General features: G+C 55.1%; 1 protein-coding gene across 1 annotated transcript in view; it reads right to left on the reverse strand.

Moving 5' to 3' along the window:
• Nucleotides 1–17,361, reverse strand: part of aars2 (alanyl-tRNA synthetase 2, mitochondrial (putative)) — a 102,926-nt gene that overhangs the window by 50,741 nt on the left and 34,824 nt on the right. Inside the window, exons 8-9 of the mRNA XM_078542817.1 lie at nt 9,567–9,605; nt 9,011–9,122 (exon numbers count right to left, since the gene is read on the reverse strand). Coding sequence (XP_078398943.1) covers nt 9,011–9,122; nt 9,567–9,605 — 151 coding nt within the window. The remainder of the gene's footprint in view (nt 1–9,010; nt 9,123–9,566; nt 9,606–17,361) is intronic.

Below are 17,361 nucleotides of genomic sequence, written 5' to 3' on the forward strand. Positions count from 1 at the left end.
AGTGTGGAGGGGAGGTAGGTTGGTGGGGGAACAGGCTCGAGGAGCTCAGCGTGTGAGTGTGGAGGGGAGGTGGGGGAACAGGCTCGAGGAGCTCAGCGTGTGAGTGTGGAGGGGAGGTGGGGGAACAGGCTCGAGGAGCTCAGCGTGTGAGTGTGGAGGGGAGGTGGGGGAACAGGCTCGAGGAGCTCAGCGTGTGAGTGTGGAGGGGGGGTGGGTTGGTGGGGGAACAGGTTCGAGGAGCTCAGCGTGTGAGTGTGGAGGGGAGGTAGGTTGGTGGGGGAACAGGCTCGAGGAGCTCAGCGTGTGAGTGTGGAGGGGAGGTGGGGGAACAGGCTCAAGGAGCTCAGCGTGTGAGTGTGGAGGGGAGGTGGGTTGGTGGGGGAACAGGCTCGAGGAGCTCAGCGTGTGAGTGTGGAGGGGAGGTGGGGGAACAGGTTCGAGGAGCTCAGCGTGAGAGTGTGGAGGGGGGGTGGGGGAACAGGCTCGAGGAGCTCAGCGTGTGAGTGTGGAGGGGGGCTGGGGGAACAGGCTCGAGGAGCTCAGCGTGTGAGTGTGGAGGGGGGGTGGGTTGGTGGGGGAACAGGTTCGAGGAGCTCAGCGTGTGAGTGTGGAGGGGAGGTAGGTTGGTGGGGGAACAGGCTCGAGGAGCTCAGCGTGTGAGTGTGGAGGGGAGGTGGGGGAACAGGCTCAAGGAGCTCAGCGTGTGAGTGTGGAGGGGAGGTGGGTTGGTGGGGGAACAGGCTCGAGGAGCTCAGCGTGTGAGTGTGGAGGGGAGGTGGGGGAACAGGTTCGAGGAGCTCAGCGTGAGAGTGTGGAGGGGGGGTGGGGGAACAGGCTCGAGGAGCTCAGCGTGTGAGTGTGGAGGGGAGGTGGGGGAACAGGCTCGAGGAGCTCAGCGTGTGAGTGTGGAGGGGAGGTGGGGGAACAGGCTCGAGGAGCTCAGCGTGAGAGTGTGGAGGGGAGGTGGGGGAACAGGCTCGAGGAGCTCAGCGTGTGAGTGTGGAGGGGAGGTGGGGGAACAGGCTCGAGGAGCTCAGCGTGTGAGTGTGGAGGGGAGGTGGGGGAACAGGCTCGAGGAGCTCAGCGTGTGAGTGTGGAGGGGAGGTGGGGGAACAGGCTCGAGGAGCTCAGCGTGTGAGTGTGGAGGGGAGGTGGGGGAACAGGCTCGAGGAGCTCAGCGTGTGAGTGTGGAGGGGGGGTGGGTTGGTGGGGGAACAGGTTCGAGGAGCTCAGCGTGTGAGTGTGGAGGGGAGGTAGGTTGGTGGGGGAACAGGCTCGAGGAGCTCAGCGTGTGAGTGTGGAGGGGAGGTAGGTTGGTGGGGGAACAGGTTCGAGGAGCTCAGCGTGTGAGTGTGGAGGGGAGGTGGGGGAACAGGCTCGAGGAGCTCAGCGTGTGAGTGTGGAGGGGAGGTGGGGGAACAGGCTCAAGGAGCTCAGCGAGTGGCGGGGTTGGGGAGGGGGTTTGGTGACTGGCTTTCAGCAGCTCAGGCGTAGGATGGGTCGACATGGGGTGAAGGAGGGGGGTGGCGGCATGGAGACAGTGTTCGAACAGCTCAGCCTGTGTGTGAGGAGCCCCTGTCCCTACGTCCAGCTCTGCCTGTGTGTGAGCAGCCCCTGTCCCTCAGCCCAGCTCAGCCTGTGTGTGAGGGACATTGTCCCTACAGACAGCACAGCCTGCGTGTGAGGGACCTTGTCCCTACGTCCAGCTCTGCCTGTGTGAGGAACACCTGTTCCTACGCCCAGCTCATCCTGTGTGTGAGGGACCCCTGTCCCTACGCCCAGCTCTGCCTGTGTGTGAGGAGCCCCTGTCCCTCAGTCCAGCTCCGCCTGTGTGAGGGACCCCTGTCCCTACGCCCAGCTCAGCCTGTGTGTGAGGGACCCCTGTCCCTACGCCCAGCTCAGCCTGTGTGTGAGGGACCCCTGTCCCTACGCCCAGCTCAGCCTGTGTGTGAGGGACCCCTGTCCCTACGCCCAGCTCAGCCTGTGTGTGAGGGACACCTGTCCCTACGCCCAGCTCTGCCTGTGTGTGAGGAGCCCCTGTCCCTCAGCCCAGCTCCGCCTGTGTGTGAGGAGCCCCTGTACCTACGCCCAGCGCCAGCTGTGTGTGAGGAGCCCCTGTCCCTACGCCCAGCTCCGCCTGTGTATGAAGAACCCCTGTCCCTACGCCCAGCTCCGCCAGTGTGTGAGGAACCCCTGTCCCTCAGCCCAGCTCAGCCTGTGTGTGAGGAGACCCTGTCACTAGGCCCAGCTCAGCCTGTGTGTGAGGAGCCCCTGTCCCTAGGCCCAGCTCAGCCTGTGTATGAGGATCCCCTGTCCCTAGGCACAGCTCAGCCTGTGTGTGAGGAACCCCTGTCCCTAACCCTCGCTCAGCCTGTGTGTGAGGAGCCCCTGTCCCTCTGCACAGCTCAGCCTGTGTGTGAGGAGCCCCTGTCCCTAGGCGCAGCTCCGCCTGTGTATGAGGAGCCCCTGTCCCTAACCCTCGCTCAGCCTGTGTGTGAGGAGCCCCAGTCCCTCTGCACAGCTCAGCCTGTGTGTGAGGAGCCCCTGTCCCTAACCCTCACTCAGCCTGTGTGTGAGGAGCCCCTGTCCCTAAGCCCAGCTCAGCCTGTGTGTGAGGAGCCCCTGTCCCTAACCCTCGCACAGCCTGTGTGTGAGGAGCCCCTGTCCCTACGCCCAGCACAGCCTGTGTGTGAGGAGCCCCTGCCCAGCTCAGCCTGTGTGTGAGGAGCCCCTGTCCCTAAGCCCAGCTCAGCCTGTGTGTGAGGAGCCCCTGTCCCTAAGCCCAGCTCTGCCTGTGTGTGAGGAACCCCTGTCCCTAGTCCTCGATCAGCCTGTATGTGAGGAGCCCCTGTCCCTGAGCCCAGCTCAGCCTGTGTGTGAGGAGCCCCTGTCCCTACGTCCAGCTCAGCCTGTGTGTGAGGAGCCCCTGTCCCTACGCCCAGCTCAGCCTGTGTGTGAGGAGCCCCTGTCCCTAAGCCCAGCTCAGCCTGTGTGATGAGCCCCTGTCCCTACGCCCAGCACCGCCTGTGTGTGTGGAACACCTGGCCCTACGCCCAGCTCAACCAGTGAGGAACGCCTGTCCCTATGCCCAGCTCCGCCTGTGTGTAAGGAACCCTTTACTCTACGTCCAGCTCAGCCGGTAAGGAACACCTGTCCCTACACCCAGCACCAACTGCGCGAGGAACCCCTTTCGCTACATCCAGCTCCGCCTCTGGGAGGTACCCGTCCCGAGATCCAGCTCAGCCTGTGTATGAGAAACCTTTGTCCCTATGCCCAGCTCAGCCTGTGAGGAACCCCTGGCCCTACGCCGAGCTCAGCCTGTATGTGAAGAAACCGGTCCCTACACCCTGCTCCGCCTGTGTGTGAGGAGCCCTTGTCCTTAAGCACAGCTCAGCCTGTGTGTGAGGAGCCCCTGTCCCTCTGTCCAGCTCAGCCTGTGTGTGAGGAGCCCCTGTACCTAAGCCCAGCTCAGCCTGTGTGTGAGGAGCCCCTGTCCCTACACCCAGCTCAGCCTGTGTGTGACGAGCCCCTGTCTCTTGGCCCAGCTCAGCCTGTGTGTGAGGAGCCCCTGTCCCTCTGCCCAGCTCAGCCTGTGTGCGAGGAGCCCCTGTCCCTACACCCAGCGCAGCCTATGTGTGTGTAGCCCCTGTCCCTACACCCAGCTCAGCCTGTGTGTGTGGAGCCCCTGTCCCTACACCCAGTTCAGCCTGTGTGTGAGGAGCCCCTGCCCAGCTCAGCCTGTGTGTGAGGAACCCCTGTCCCTCTGTCCAGCTCAGCCTGTGTGTGAGGAGCCCTTGTCCCTAAGCCCAGCTCAGCCTGTGTGTGAGGAGCCCCTGTCCCTCTGCCCAGCTCAGCCTGTGTGCGAGGAGCCCCTGTCCCTACACCCAGCTCAGCCTGTGTGTGTGCAGCCCCTGTCCCTACACCCAGCTCAGCCTGTGTGTGTGGAGCCCCTGTCCCTACACCCAGTTCAGCCTGTGTGTGAGGAGCCCCTGCCCAGCTCAGCCTGTGTGTGAGGGGCCCCTGTACCTAAGTCCAGCTCAGCCTGTGTGTGAGGAGCCCCTGTCCAGCTCAGCCTGTGTGTGAGGAGCCCCTGCCCACCTCAGCCTGTGTGCGAGGAACACTTGTCCCTCTGTCCAGCTCAGCCTGTGTGTGAGGAGCCCCTGTCCCTAAGCCCAGCTCAGCCTGTGTGTGAGGAGCTGCTGTCCCTCTGCCCAGCTCAGCCTGTGTGTGAGGAGCCCCTGTCCCTACACCCAGCTCAGCCTGTGTGTGAGGTGCCCCTGTCCCTCTGCCCATCTCAGCCTGTGTGTGAGGAGCCCCTGTCCCTACACCCAGCTCAGCCTGTGTGTAAGCAGCCCCTGCCCAGCTCAGCCTGTGTGTGAGGAGCCCCTGTCCCTAAGCCCAGCTAAGCCTGTGTGTGAGGAGACCCTGTCCCGAGGCCCAGCTCAGCCTGTGTGTGAGGAGCCGCTGTACTTCTGCCCAGCTCAGCCTGTGTGTGAGGAGCCCCTGCCCAGCTCAGCCTGTGTGTGAGGAGCCCCTGTCCCTACACCCAGCTCAGCCTGTGTGTGAGGAGCCCCTGTCCCTATGGCCAGCTCAGCCTGTGTGTGAGGAACCCCTGTCCCTACGCCCAGCTCAGCCTGTGTGTGAGGAGCCCCTGTCCCTACGCCCAGCTCAGCCTGTGTGTGAGGAGCCCCTGTCCCTAAGCCCAGCTCAGCCTGTGTGTGAGGAGCCCCTGCCCAGCTCAGCCTGTGTGTGAGGAACCCCTGTCCCTAAGCCCAGCTCAGCCTGTGTGTGAGGAGCCCCTGTACCTATGCCCAGCTGAGCCTGTGTGTGAGGAGCCACTGTCCCTACACCCAGCTCAGCCTGTGTGTGAGGAGCCCCTGTCCCTAAGCCCAGCTTAGCCTGAATGTGAGGAGCCCCTGTCCCTAAGCCCAGCTCCGCCTGTGTGTAAGGAACGCTTTTCTCTACGTCCAGTTCAGCCGGTAAGGAACACCTGTCCCTACACCCAGCACCAACTGCGCGAGGAACCCCTTTCGCTACATCCAGCTCCGCCTCTGGGAGGTACCCGTCCCGAGATCCAGCTCAGCCTGTGTATGAGAAACCTTTGTCCCTATGCCCAGCTCAGCCTGTGAGGAACCCCTGGCCCTACGCCCAGCTCAGCCTGTGTGTGAAGAACCCGGTCCCGACACCCTGCCTCGCCTGTGTGTGAGGAGCCCTTGTCCTTAAGCCCAGCTCAGCCTGTGTGTGAGGAGCCCCTGTCCCTAAGCGCAGCTCCGCCTGTGTGTGAGGAGCCCCTGTACCTATGGCCAGCTCAGCCTGTGTGTGAGGAGCCCCTGTCCCTAAGCCCAGCTCCGCCTGTGTGTGAGGAGCCCCTGTCCCTAAGCGCAGCTCCGCCTGTGTGTGAGGAGCCCCTGTACCTATGGCCAGCTCAGCCTGTGTGTGAGGAGCCCCTGTCCCTAAGCCCAGCTCCGCCTGTGTGTGAGGAACCCCTGTCCCTAACCCTCGCTCAGCCTGTGTGTGAGGAGCACCTGTCCCTAAGCCCCGCTCAGCCTGTGTGTGAGGAGCCCCTGTCCCTACGCCCAGCTCAGCCTGTGTGTGAGCAGCCCCTGTCCCTACGCCCAGCTCAGCCTGTGTGTGAGGAGCCCCTGTCCCTATGGCCAGCTCAGTCTGTGTGTGAGGAGCCCCTGTCCCTAAGCCCAGCTCAGCCTGTGTGATGAGCCCCTGTCCCTTAGCCCAGCACCGCCTGTGTGTGTGGAACCCCTGGCCCTACGCCCAGCTCAACCTGTGAGGAACGCCTCTCCCTATGCCCAGCTCCGCCTGTGTGTAAGGAACCCTTTTCTCTACGTCTAGCTCAGTCGGTAAGGAACACCTGTCCCTACACCCAGCATCAACTGCGCGAGGAACCCCTTTCGCTACATCCAGCTCCGCCTCTGGGAGGTACCCGTCCCGAGATCCAGCTCAGCCTGTGTATGAGAAACCTTTGTCCCTATGCCCAGCTCAGCCTGTGAGGAACCCCTGACCCTACGCCCAGCTCAGCCTGTGTGTGAAGAAGCCGGTCCCGACACCCTGCTCCGCCTGTGTGTGAGGAGCCCTTGTCCTTAAGCCCAGCTCAGCCTGTGTGTGAGGAGCCCCTGTCCCTACACCCAGCTCCGCCTGTGTGTGAGGAGCCCCTGTCCCTACACCCAGCTCAGCCTGTGTGTGAGGAGCCCCTGTCCCTCTGCCCAGCTCAGCCTGTGTGCGAGGAGCCCCTGTCCCTACACCCAGCTCAGCCTGTGTGTGTGGAGCCCCTGTCCCTACACCCAGTTCAGCCTGCGTGTGAGGAGCCCCTGTACCTAAGCCCAGCTCAGCCTGTGTGTGAGGAGCCCCTGTCCAGCTCAGCCTGTGTGTGAGGAGCCCCTGCCCACCTCAGCCTGTGTGTGAGGAACCCCTGTCCAGCTCAGCCTGTGTGTGAGGAGCCCCTGTCCCTAAGCCCAGCTCAGCCTGTGTGTGAGGAGCCCCTGTCCCTCTGTCCAGCTCAGCCTGTGTGTGAGGAGCCCCTGTCCCTAAGCCCAGCTCAGCCTGTGTGTGAGGAGCCCCTGTCCCTCTGCCCAACTCAGCCTGTGTGTGAGGAGCCCCTGTCCAGCTCAGCCTGTGTGTGAGGAACCCCTGTCCCTCTGCCCAGCTCAGCCTGTGTGTGAGGAACCCCTGTCCCTAGGCCCAGCTCAGCCTGTGTGTGAGGAACCCCTGTCTCTCTGCCCAGCTCAGCCTGTGTGTGAGGAGCCACTGTCCCTAAACCCAGCTCAGCCTGTGTGTGAGGAACCCCTGTCCCTAAGCCCAGCTCAGCCTGTGTGTGAGGAGCCCCTGTCCCTTGGCCCAGCTCAGCCTGTGTGTGAGGAGCCCCTGTCCCTAAGCCCAGCTCCGCCTGTGTGTGAGGAGCCCCTGTACCTATGCCCAGCTCAGCCTGTGTGTGAGGAGCCACTGTCCCTACACCCAGCTCAGCCTGTGTGTGAGGAGCCCCTGTCCCTAAGCCCAGCTTAGCCTGTGTGTGAGGAGCCCCTGTCCCTAAACCCAGCTCTGCCTGTGTGTGAGGAACCCCTATCCCTAACCCTCGTTCAGCCTGTGTGTGAGGAACCCCTGTCCCTAAGCCCAGTTTAGCCTGTGTGTGAGCAGTCCCTGTACCTAAGCCCAGCTCAGCCTGTGTGTGAGGAACCCCTGTCCCTCTGTCCAGCTCAGCCTGTGTGTGAGGAGCCCCTGTCCCTATGCCCAGCTCAGCCTGTGTGTGAGGAACCCCTGTACCTAGGCCCAGCTCAGCCTGTGTGTGAGGAGCCCCTGTCCCTCTGCCCAGCTCAGCCTGTGTGTGAGGAGCCCCTGTCCCTCTGCCCAGCTCAGCCTGTGTGTGAGGAGCCCCTGTCCCTAAGCCCAGTTCAGCCTGCGTGTGAGGAGCCCCTGTCCCTAAGCCCAGCTCAGCCTGTGTGTGAGGAGCCCCTGTCCCTCAGCCCAGCTCAGCCTGTGTGAGAGGAGCCCCTGTCCCTAAGCCCATCTCAGCCTGTGTGTAAGGAGCCCCTGTCCCTAGGCCCAGCTCCGCCTGTGTGAGGAGCCCCTGTCCCTCTGCTCAGCCTGTGTGTAAAGAACCCCTGTACCTAAGCCCAGCTCAGCCTGTGTGTGAGGAACCCCTGTCCCTACACCCAGCTCAGCCTGTGTGTGACGAGCCCCTGCCCCTACACCCAGCTCAGCCTGTGTGTGAGGAGCCCCTGTCCCTAAGCCCAGCTCAGTCTGTGTGTGAGGAGCCCCTGTCCCCACACCCAGCTCAGCCTGTGTGTGAGGAGCCCCTGTCCCTAAGCCCAGCTCAGCCTGTGTGTGAGGAGTCCCTGTCCCTAAGCCCAGCTCAGCTTTGTGAGGAGCCCCTGTCCCCACACCCAGCTCAGCCTGTGTGTGAGGAGCCCCTGTCCCTACACCTAGCTCAGCCTGTGTGAAGAGCCCCTGTCCCTACACCCAGCTCAGCCTGTGTGTGAGGATCCCCTGCCCAGCTCAGCCTGTGTGTGAGGAGCCCCTGTCCCTAAGCCCAGCTCAACCTGTGTGTGAGGATCCCCTGCCCAGCTCAGCCTGTGTGTGAGGAGCCCCTGTCCCTAAGCCCAGCTCAGCCTGTGTGTGAGGAGCCCCTGCCCAGCTCAGCCTGTGTGTGAGGAACCCCTGTCCCTAAGCCCAGCTCAGCCTGTGTGTGAGGAGCCCCTGTACCTATGCCCAGCTCAGCCCGTGTGTGAGGAGTCCCTGTACCTATGCCCAGCTCAGCCTGTGTGTGAGGAACCCCTGTCCCTAAGCCCAGCTCAGCCTGTGTGTGAGGAGCCCCTGCCCAGCTCAGCCTGTGTGTGAGGAACCCCTGTCCCTAAGCCCAGCTCAGGCTGTGTGTGAGGAGCCCCTGTACCTATGCCCAGCTCAGCCTGTGTGTGAGGAACCCCTGTCCCTAAGCCCAGCTCAGCCTGTGTGTGAGGAGCCCCTGCCCAGCTCAGCCTGTGTGTGAGGAACCCCTGTCCCTAAGCCCAGCTCAGGCTGTGTGTGAGGAGCCCCTGTCCAGCTCAGCCTGTGTGTGAGGAGCTCCTGTCCCTCTGCCCAGCTCAGCCTGTGTGTGAGGAACCCATGTCCCTCTGCCCAGCTCAGCCTGTGTGTGAGGAGCCCCTGTCCCTAAGCCCAGCTCCGCCTGTGTGTGAGGAGCCCCTGTACCTACGCCCAGCTCAGCCTGTGTGAGGAGCTCCTGTACCTAAGCCCAGCTCAGCCTGTGTGTGAGGAGCCCCTGTCCCTAGGCCCAGCTCCGCCTGTGTGAGGAGCCCCTGTCCCTCTGCTCAGCCTGTGTGCGTGGAGCCCCTGTCCCTAAGCCCAGCTCAGCCTGTGTGTGAGGAACCCCTGTCCCTCTGCCCAGCTCAGCCTGTGTGTGAGGAGCCCCTGTCCCTCTGCCCAGCTCAGCCTGTGTGTGAGGAGCCCCTGTCCCTCTGCCCAGCTCAGCCTGTGTGTGAGGAGTCCCTGTACCTAAGCCCAGTACCTGGGAAGCTCTGCGATTGGGTCATTTTCCGCAGGGTTCTCTCAATGACCCGTCGCCCACGGTGTAGAGAGGAAAGAAAGGCAGCTTCATTCTCATTAATGGTGTCCATAATCTGAAAGGAGAAAGAGCAGAGTGATACCACCGTGTGGGGGGACGCCCACGGGACACCACGGGGCGTTGGCGGGGGAGGGGAGAGGGACAACAGCGGGTCAGCTCTGGGGCGGAGGGATGAAGAGGGACAACCACAGGGCACCACGGAGGGTGGGGGTGAAACGCGGGGAGACAACCGCAGGCGCCACGGAAAGGGGGGGTGGGGGGGCGAAGGACGGCTGCCTGTGCCACGGTGGAGGAGGGGGAATAGACAACCGCGGGGCACCACGGGGGAAGGGGGAATAGACAACTGCGGGGTGCCACGGGGGGAGGGACAACTGCGGGGCGCCACGGGGGGAGGAGGAATAGACAACCGCGGGGCGCTACGGGGGGCGGGGCAACCGTGTGACGCAAGGGCAGCAACACCCACCACCCCCTCTCCCCCAAAAGCTTTTACCACACATACCTGGCCTGGATCCTGCTTTAATTCTGGGTAAGCATCCCCCTGCAAAAGTCAAAGCAGAATTTAGATAGATCCACCTCACCACTCCAGGCACCGCTCCGGGATTAATCTAGGAGTCTGTTCCCAGTCAGATTGATCCCCTGCATAGATTCCAGATTAATCCAGGAGTCTTTTCCCAGTCAGATTGATCCCCTGCATAGATTCCAGATTAATCCAGGAGACTGTCCCTGGTTAGATTGATCCCCTGCACCCATCTGTAATGGTGTGGCTGCAGGAAGGGGTTGGGGAGCTGATGGGAGGAGTAGTGAGGCCCCAGAAGCCATAGAGATGTGCACGGAGGCTTAGGGAGGCACAGGGATGAATAGAGAGACATAAGGTAGGGGAGGGAGGCGTAGGGACATGTTTTGGAATGTGATATCTAACAACATAGATGGGCAAAACCAGGTTAAATTGCTGGTGGCGCCCAGATTGTCAAGGAAGTATCATATTTTTCCTAATATTATTGTGGGATACATTAAAGCAGGCTTTTGCTTGTGTGTATGTTTAAGTTTGTTGTTCTTTTGTTAATAAATGTTTTAATTTAGTCTTTAAAATCTCTAAAGGTGTTGGTCGACTCATTACTTCCGACATCAGTGCACAAACCATCTCACAATAAGTACAAATTGCAAAATTGTTATGATAGTGTGGCCAAGTTTCCTTTATGGATTTGGTCAGCCTGGCAAGTACCACCTGCCGTATCATAACAAAACTGGGGGCTCTTTGTGGGATTTTAACAATTCCTTGATTGGCTTGGAGTTGGTGAATCTTAAGGCTATGACTACAAGAAGAACACTGAACTCAGGAGTTGGTGTTCAGGGATTTTAAAAGTGGTTAGACTGCAAAAATGGCTTTAACAATTGCTCTTTATTTCATTTGAGAAGATAGCTAAGCAAATGAAATGGCCACAAGAAATCTGGACATTGCTTTTACAATCTAGGTTGGTAGGTAGAGCTCATTAGGTATATGCATCGCTGTCAGAAACAGTATCGGTGGATTATGAGGCAGTGAAAAAGGCTTTGAGTGCATATGAGTTGGTTCCAGAGGCATGCAGGCAGAAATTTAGGAATGTAAGGTAACAGCCTGGTTCAAACTTATATTGAGTTTGAGAGAGTAAAACAAAATAATTTTGACCAGTGGATACCAGCATTAAAGGTAGAGACAACATATGTGGCTCTGGTTCACTAATATCCTTTAGGGAAGGAAATCTGCCGTCCTTACCTGGTCTGGCCTACTTGTGATTTCAGACAGCAATTTGGTTGACCCTTAAGTGCCCTCTGAAATGGCCTAGCAAGCTACTCAGTTGTATCAAACATCCACAAAGTCTCAAAAAAGGAATGAAACCGGACGGACCACCCGGCATCTACACAGGCGCCGGAAAAGACAATGGCAAATTCAGCCCTGTCGACCCTGCAAAGTCATCCTTACTAACATCAGGGGGCTTATGCCAAAATTGGGAGAGAAATTATGACATTAAGGGTAGAAAGCACCCTACCTTCCACCCTTGTCATCATTAGCACATTCCTCAGCTAATATCACCACCGTCAACACCCCTTTGTCCTTTTGTCTATGACATCTTTGGCAATCACTTCTTTGCCTCCACCTATCACTGGCCCTCTATCCAGCTCTACCTGTCCCACCCCCCTTCAACCAGCTTATACTCCACCTCATTTCTATATTTCTTAGTTCTGATGAAGAGTCATACGGACTCAAAACGTTAACTGTGTTCCTCTCCACAGATGCTATCAGACCTGCTGAGTTTTTCCAGGTATTTTTGTTTTTGTTTCAGATTTCTTTTATTTATTACCCATCCCTAGTTGTCCTAGGGCATTTAAGAATGAACTACATTGCTGTGGGTTTGGAGCCACATGTAGGCCAGACCAGGTAAGGATGGCAGATTTCCTTCCCTAAAGGACATTAGTGAACCAGATGGGGTTTTTACAACAATCGACAATGGTTTTCATGATCATTATTAGACTTTAGTTCCAAATTTTTATTGGATTCAAATTCCACCATCTGCCGTGGCAGGATTCGAACCCGGGTCCCCAGAGCATTACCCTGGGGCTCTGGATTACTACGACAATATCACTACACCATCACCTCCCCAAAGGTGGTGAGGGAGCCAACAAGAGGGAATAACATACTTGGCCTCATCCTCACCAACCTGCCTGCTGCAGATGCATCTGTCCATGACAGCATCGGTAGGAGTGATCACCGCACAGTCATTGTGGAGACGAAGTCCCGCCTTCATATTGAGGATACCCTCCATCGTGTTGTGTGGCACTACCACCGTGCTAAATGGGATAGATTTCAAACAGATCTAGCAACTGGGCATCTATGGTGTGCCGTGGGCCATCAGAAGCAGCAGAATTGTACTCTAACACAATCTATAACCTCATAGCCTGGCATATCCCCCACTCTACTATTACCACCAAGCCAGGGGATCAACCCTGGTTCAATGAAGAGTGCAGGAGGGCATGCCAGGAGCAGCACCAGGCATACCTAAAAATGAGGTGTCAACCTGGTGAAGCTATAACACAGGACTACTTGCATGCCAAACAGCATAAGCAGCAGATGATAGACAGGGCTAAGAGATCCCATAACCAACGGATCAGAGCTAAGATCCTGCCACATCCAGCCGTGAATGGTGGTGGACAATTAAACAACTCACCAGAGGACTCGGCTCCACAAATATCTCCATCCTCAATGATGGAGGAGCCCAGCACATCAGTGCAAAAGATAAGGTTGAAGCACTTGCTACAATCTTCAGCCAGAAGTGCCGAGTGGATGATCCATTTTGGCCTCCTCCGGAGGTCCCCAGCATCTTAGAGGCCGGTCTTCAGCCAATTCGATGCACTCCACGTGATATCAAGGAACGGCTGAAGGCATTGGATAGTACAAAGGCTATGGACCCTGACAATATTCCAACAATAGCGCTGAAGGCTTGTGCTCCAGAACTTGCTGCATCCCTAGCCAAGCTGTTCCTGTACAGCTACAACAATGACATCTACCCGCCTATATAGAAAATTGCCCAGGTATGACCTGTACACAAAAAGCAGAGCAAATCCAACCCAGCTAATTACTGCCCCATCAGTCTACTCTTGATCATCAGTAAAGTAATGGAAGGGATCATCAACAGTGCTCTCAAACGGGACTTGCTTAGCAATAACCTGCTCACTGAAGCCCAGTTTGGGTTCCGCCAGGGCCACTCAGCTCCTGACCTCATTACAGCCTTGGTTCAAACATGGACAAAAGAGCTGAGCTCCCAAGGTGAGGTGAGTGACTGCCCTTGACATCGATGCAGCATTTGACCGAGTGTGGCATTAAGGAGCCCTAGCAAAACTGGAGTCAATGGGAATCAAGGGGAAACCTCTCCACTGGTTGGAGTCATACCTAGCACAAAGGAAGATGGTTGTGGTTGTTGGAGGTCAGTCATCTCAGCTCCAGGACATCGCTGCAGGAATTCCTGAGGGTAGTGTCCTCGGCCCAACCATCTTCAGCTGCTTCATCAATGACTTTCCTTCCATCATAAGGTCAGAAGTGGGGGTGTTCGCTGATGGTTGCACAATATTCAGCACCATTCATGACTCAGATACTGAAGCAGTCCATGTCCAAATGCATCAAGACCTGGACAATATCCAGGCTTGGGTCGACAAGTGGCAAGTAACATTCGCACCACGCGTGTCAGGCAATGACAAGCTCCAACAAGAGAGAGTCTAACCATCGCCCCTGGACATTCAATGGCATTACCATCACTGAATCCCCCACTATCAACATCCTGGGGTTTACCATTGATCAGAAACTGAACTGGACTAGCCTTATAAATACTGTGGCTACAAGAGCCGGTCAAAGGCTAGGAATTGTGCGAGGAGTAACTCACCTCCTGGCTCCCCAAAGCCTGTGCACCATCTACAAGGCACAAGTCAGGAGTGTGATAGAATGCTCCCCACTTGCCTGGATGAGTGCCGCTCCCACACACAAGAAGCTTGACACCATCCAAGACAAAGCAGCCCGCTTGATTGGCACCTCTTCCACAAACATTCACTCCCTCCACCACCGACACAACAGTGGCAGCAGTGTGTACCATCTACAAGATGCACTGCACTGCTTTGTCTTGGATGGTGTCACGCTTCTTGTGTGTGGGAGCGGCACTCATCCAGGCAAGTGGGGAGCATTCTATCACACTCCTGACTTGTGCCTTGTAGATGGTGCACAGGCTTTGGGGAGCCAGGAGGTGAATTCAGTAAGACTTCCAAACCCACGGACCACTACCATCTAGAAGGACAAGGGCAGCAGACACATGGGAACACCACCACCTGGAAGTTCCTCATCAAGTCACTCACCATCCTGACTTGGAAATATATCGCCGTTCCTTCACTATTGCTGGGTCAAGATCCTGGAACTCGCTCCCCAACAGCGCTGTGGGTGTACCTACACCACATGGACTGCAGTGGTTCAAGAAGGCAGCTCACCACCACCTTCTCAAGGGCAATTAGGGATGGGCAATAAATGCTGGCCCAGCCAGCGAAGGCCACATCCCATGAATGAATTTTTAAAAATGATTTTGGAAGAATTTAAAGATTAAGTTCCTTCGGTAGTTAGAACTCATGTGTAAGAATGGAGGGTTAAAACAGCTACGCAAGCAGCAGAGATAGATGATCATTATGAGGTAGACTATAGAGCTAATTTTTTTTCCATCACCCCTTTAAATCAGAGAGGGATAGAAAGTGGGAAGGTGAAAGTTAGTCAGGGAGGACAATGAGCAGTTGGAGATTTTCAGGAAGCTTCTCCTCAGACCAAAAAAGGAAGGTGCTAAGGGTAGAAGTGACACTCGAAGACTTAAATGTTTTCACTGTCATAAGGTGGGGTGCACAAAGTCAATATATTGGAGGTTATAGGGAAAACCTATTGCAGTAGCTGGAACGCAGAAAAGTTCTGGAAGTAAGAGTACTGTGGGTTCTGAGATCCAGGGGCAAGAAAAAAAACAGTGGTTTGTGTACAGTTGGAGCAGGAAGAATCAGTGATAGGTAAAGAAGTGGGAATGTGTTCACAATTTACCTAAGGGAGCTCTGAAGGGCAGGTTACAGAAATGTTTAAAGATTTTGTGTGTGAAGGGAAAGTCTTTTCCTGGTCCATCCTGTACACATGAAAATATGTTAAGGGATACAGGGGCTAGTCCAGAGGGAGTATTGCAGGAAAGAGTGGTAATATGTGGAATTCATGGAGATGCTAAACCTATTCCATTATGGAAGGTAAATTTAAAGAGTACATTGAAAACAGGTGAGGCGATTATGGGAATAGTGGAAAATTGCCCACTGCAGGGGTTCAATTTATCTTTGGTAATGATATACTGGGTCACAGATGTTGGTGATGCCTACTGTAGTCGAACAGTCTGTGGAGATGTTGCAGAAAGAGCATCCTGGATTGTTCCCAGATTGTATAGTAACAAGGTCACAAACTCACAGGTTGAAAGAGGAGGAGGAGGAATCTAAAAGGTAGGGGAAGGATGCTGACATCCAATTAGCTGGATCTGTCTATAAAGATTTTCCAGGAAGAGAGGGTGGAACAGAATGAAGCGGAAGTGTTTAGCTCAATGAAATCGGTAAAGTTACAGCAGAAAGATCCAGGAATAAAGGGGCTATATCAGACAGCTTATTCAGAACAGAGGCAGAATATATTCCAGAATGTTATTACCTTAAAGGTAATGTGTTCATGATGAAATGGAGGCCATCTCATAAGCCAGCAGATGAGAAGTGAGTGGTAGTACATCATATTTTTATACCATCTAGATACAGAAACAAAATTTTGAGAGTAGCTCACAAAATTCCAATCGTTGGACATTTGGGAATTAGGAAAACTGAGGCGAAAACACAAAAACATTTCTATTGGCCTGGACTGCATGAAGATGTAGTCAACTTATGCAGAACATGTCACACATGTCAGGTGACAAAGTAAGGGGACTGCTTAAGTTTTATTCAGGAGAAACGAGTGGGTCAGAGTTCAAAACTACTCTCCTGGGTTATGTGACAAAATTCAGAGACAGATTGGACAAAGCATGCGAGTTAGTTAAGCAACATTTAAAGATATTACAGCAGGTGATGAAGACAAAGGCAGATAAGAGGGCCAAAGCTCGTAGTTCTGTTGCTGGGGAAAAGGTGTTAGTTTTGTTACCAGTGTCAGGTGAACTATTAAAGGCAAGGTTCAGTGGGCCTTATAGGATTGAAAAGAGACTGAGTGAAGTAAATTATTTAATCAATTCTCCAGATAGAAGAAAGAAGCAGAGGGTGTGTCCTGTAAATATGCTGAAATAGTACTTTGACAGGGAGGATAACCAAAAGGAGGTATTAGTAGTGGTGGATAAAGTAAAAGAGGTAGAAATGAAGGATTCTGAAATTGATTTTCCTCCAATCTAATTGAAGAATGAGGGGGTACTTAAAAAAATTTAAATGTTATATTGAGTTACCTTCCAGACAATTGTCAAAGTGATTTGGAAAAGGTATTGCAGTCACACAAAACTATTTGTGGGAATAAGCTGGGGAAAACAAATTTAGCTACACATCACGTAGATGTGGGAGATTCTTTTTCAGGAAATCCAGGAAAATTGCCTCAAGTACAAAAAAAGATTGAATTCATGCTTCAGAATGACATCAGAGAGGCTAGTCGTTGTAACTGGAGTTCACCTGTTGTGACTGTGTTGAAACCGGATGGAACACAAAGACTATGGTGGATTATTGAAACTTAAACACAGTGACAAAATTCATTCATATCCTATTCCACAACTGGAAGGCTGTATTGAGAAAGTGGAGCAATCAGAGTTTATCACCAAGATTGACTTGTTGAGAGGATATTGGCAAGTACTGTTATCGGAAACAGCGAAAGGGGTATCGGCTTTTGTAATGCCAGATGGACTATATCCGTTTAAAGTTATGCCACTTGGTATGAAGAATACATCAAAGACTGACAAAGTAATTGCAGGACTGAGTAATTGTGCTGTTCATATTGACAACAGGGTAGTTTTCAGTCAGATGTGGGAGGAACATATACAACATCTGAAAGAACTGTTTGATTGACTGCAAGAAGCTGATTTAGAAACATAGAAACTAGGAGCAGGAGTAGGCCATTCGGCCCTTCGAGCCTGCTCCGCCATTCATTATGATCATGGCTGATCATCCAACTCAATAGCCTGCTCCCGTTTTCTCCCCATATTCTTTGATCTCTTTTACCCCAAGAGCTATATCTAACTCCTTCTTGAAAACATACAATGTTTTGGTCTCAACTACTTTGTGGTAGCGAATTCCACAGGCTCACCACTCCCTGGGTGAAGAAATTTCTCCTCATCTCAGTCCTAAATGGTCTACCCCATATCCTCAGACTGTGACCCCTGGTTCTGGACTTCCCCACCATCGGGAACATCCTTCCTGCATCTACCCTGTCTAGTCCTGTTAGAATTTTATAGGTTTCTATGGATCCCCCCTCATTCTTCTGAACTCCAGAGAATATAATCCTAATCCACTCAATCTCTCCTCATATGTCAGTCCCGCCATCCAAGGAATCAGTCGGGTAAACCTTCGCTGCACTCCCTCTATAGCAAGAACATCCTTCCTCAGATAAGAAGGCCAAAAATGCACACAATATTCCAGGTGTGGTCTCACCAAGGCCCTGTACAATTGCAGCAAGACATCTCTGTTCCTGTACTCGAATCCTCTGGCTATGAAGGCCAACATACCATTTGCCTTCTTTACCGCCTGCTGCACCTGCATGC

This window comes from Cetorhinus maximus, chromosome 5 (genome assembly GCF_964194155.1).
Source record: "Cetorhinus maximus chromosome 5, sCetMax3.hap1.1, whole genome shotgun sequence".
Lineage (NCBI taxonomy): Eukaryota > Metazoa > Chordata > Chondrichthyes > Lamniformes > Cetorhinidae > Cetorhinus > Cetorhinus maximus.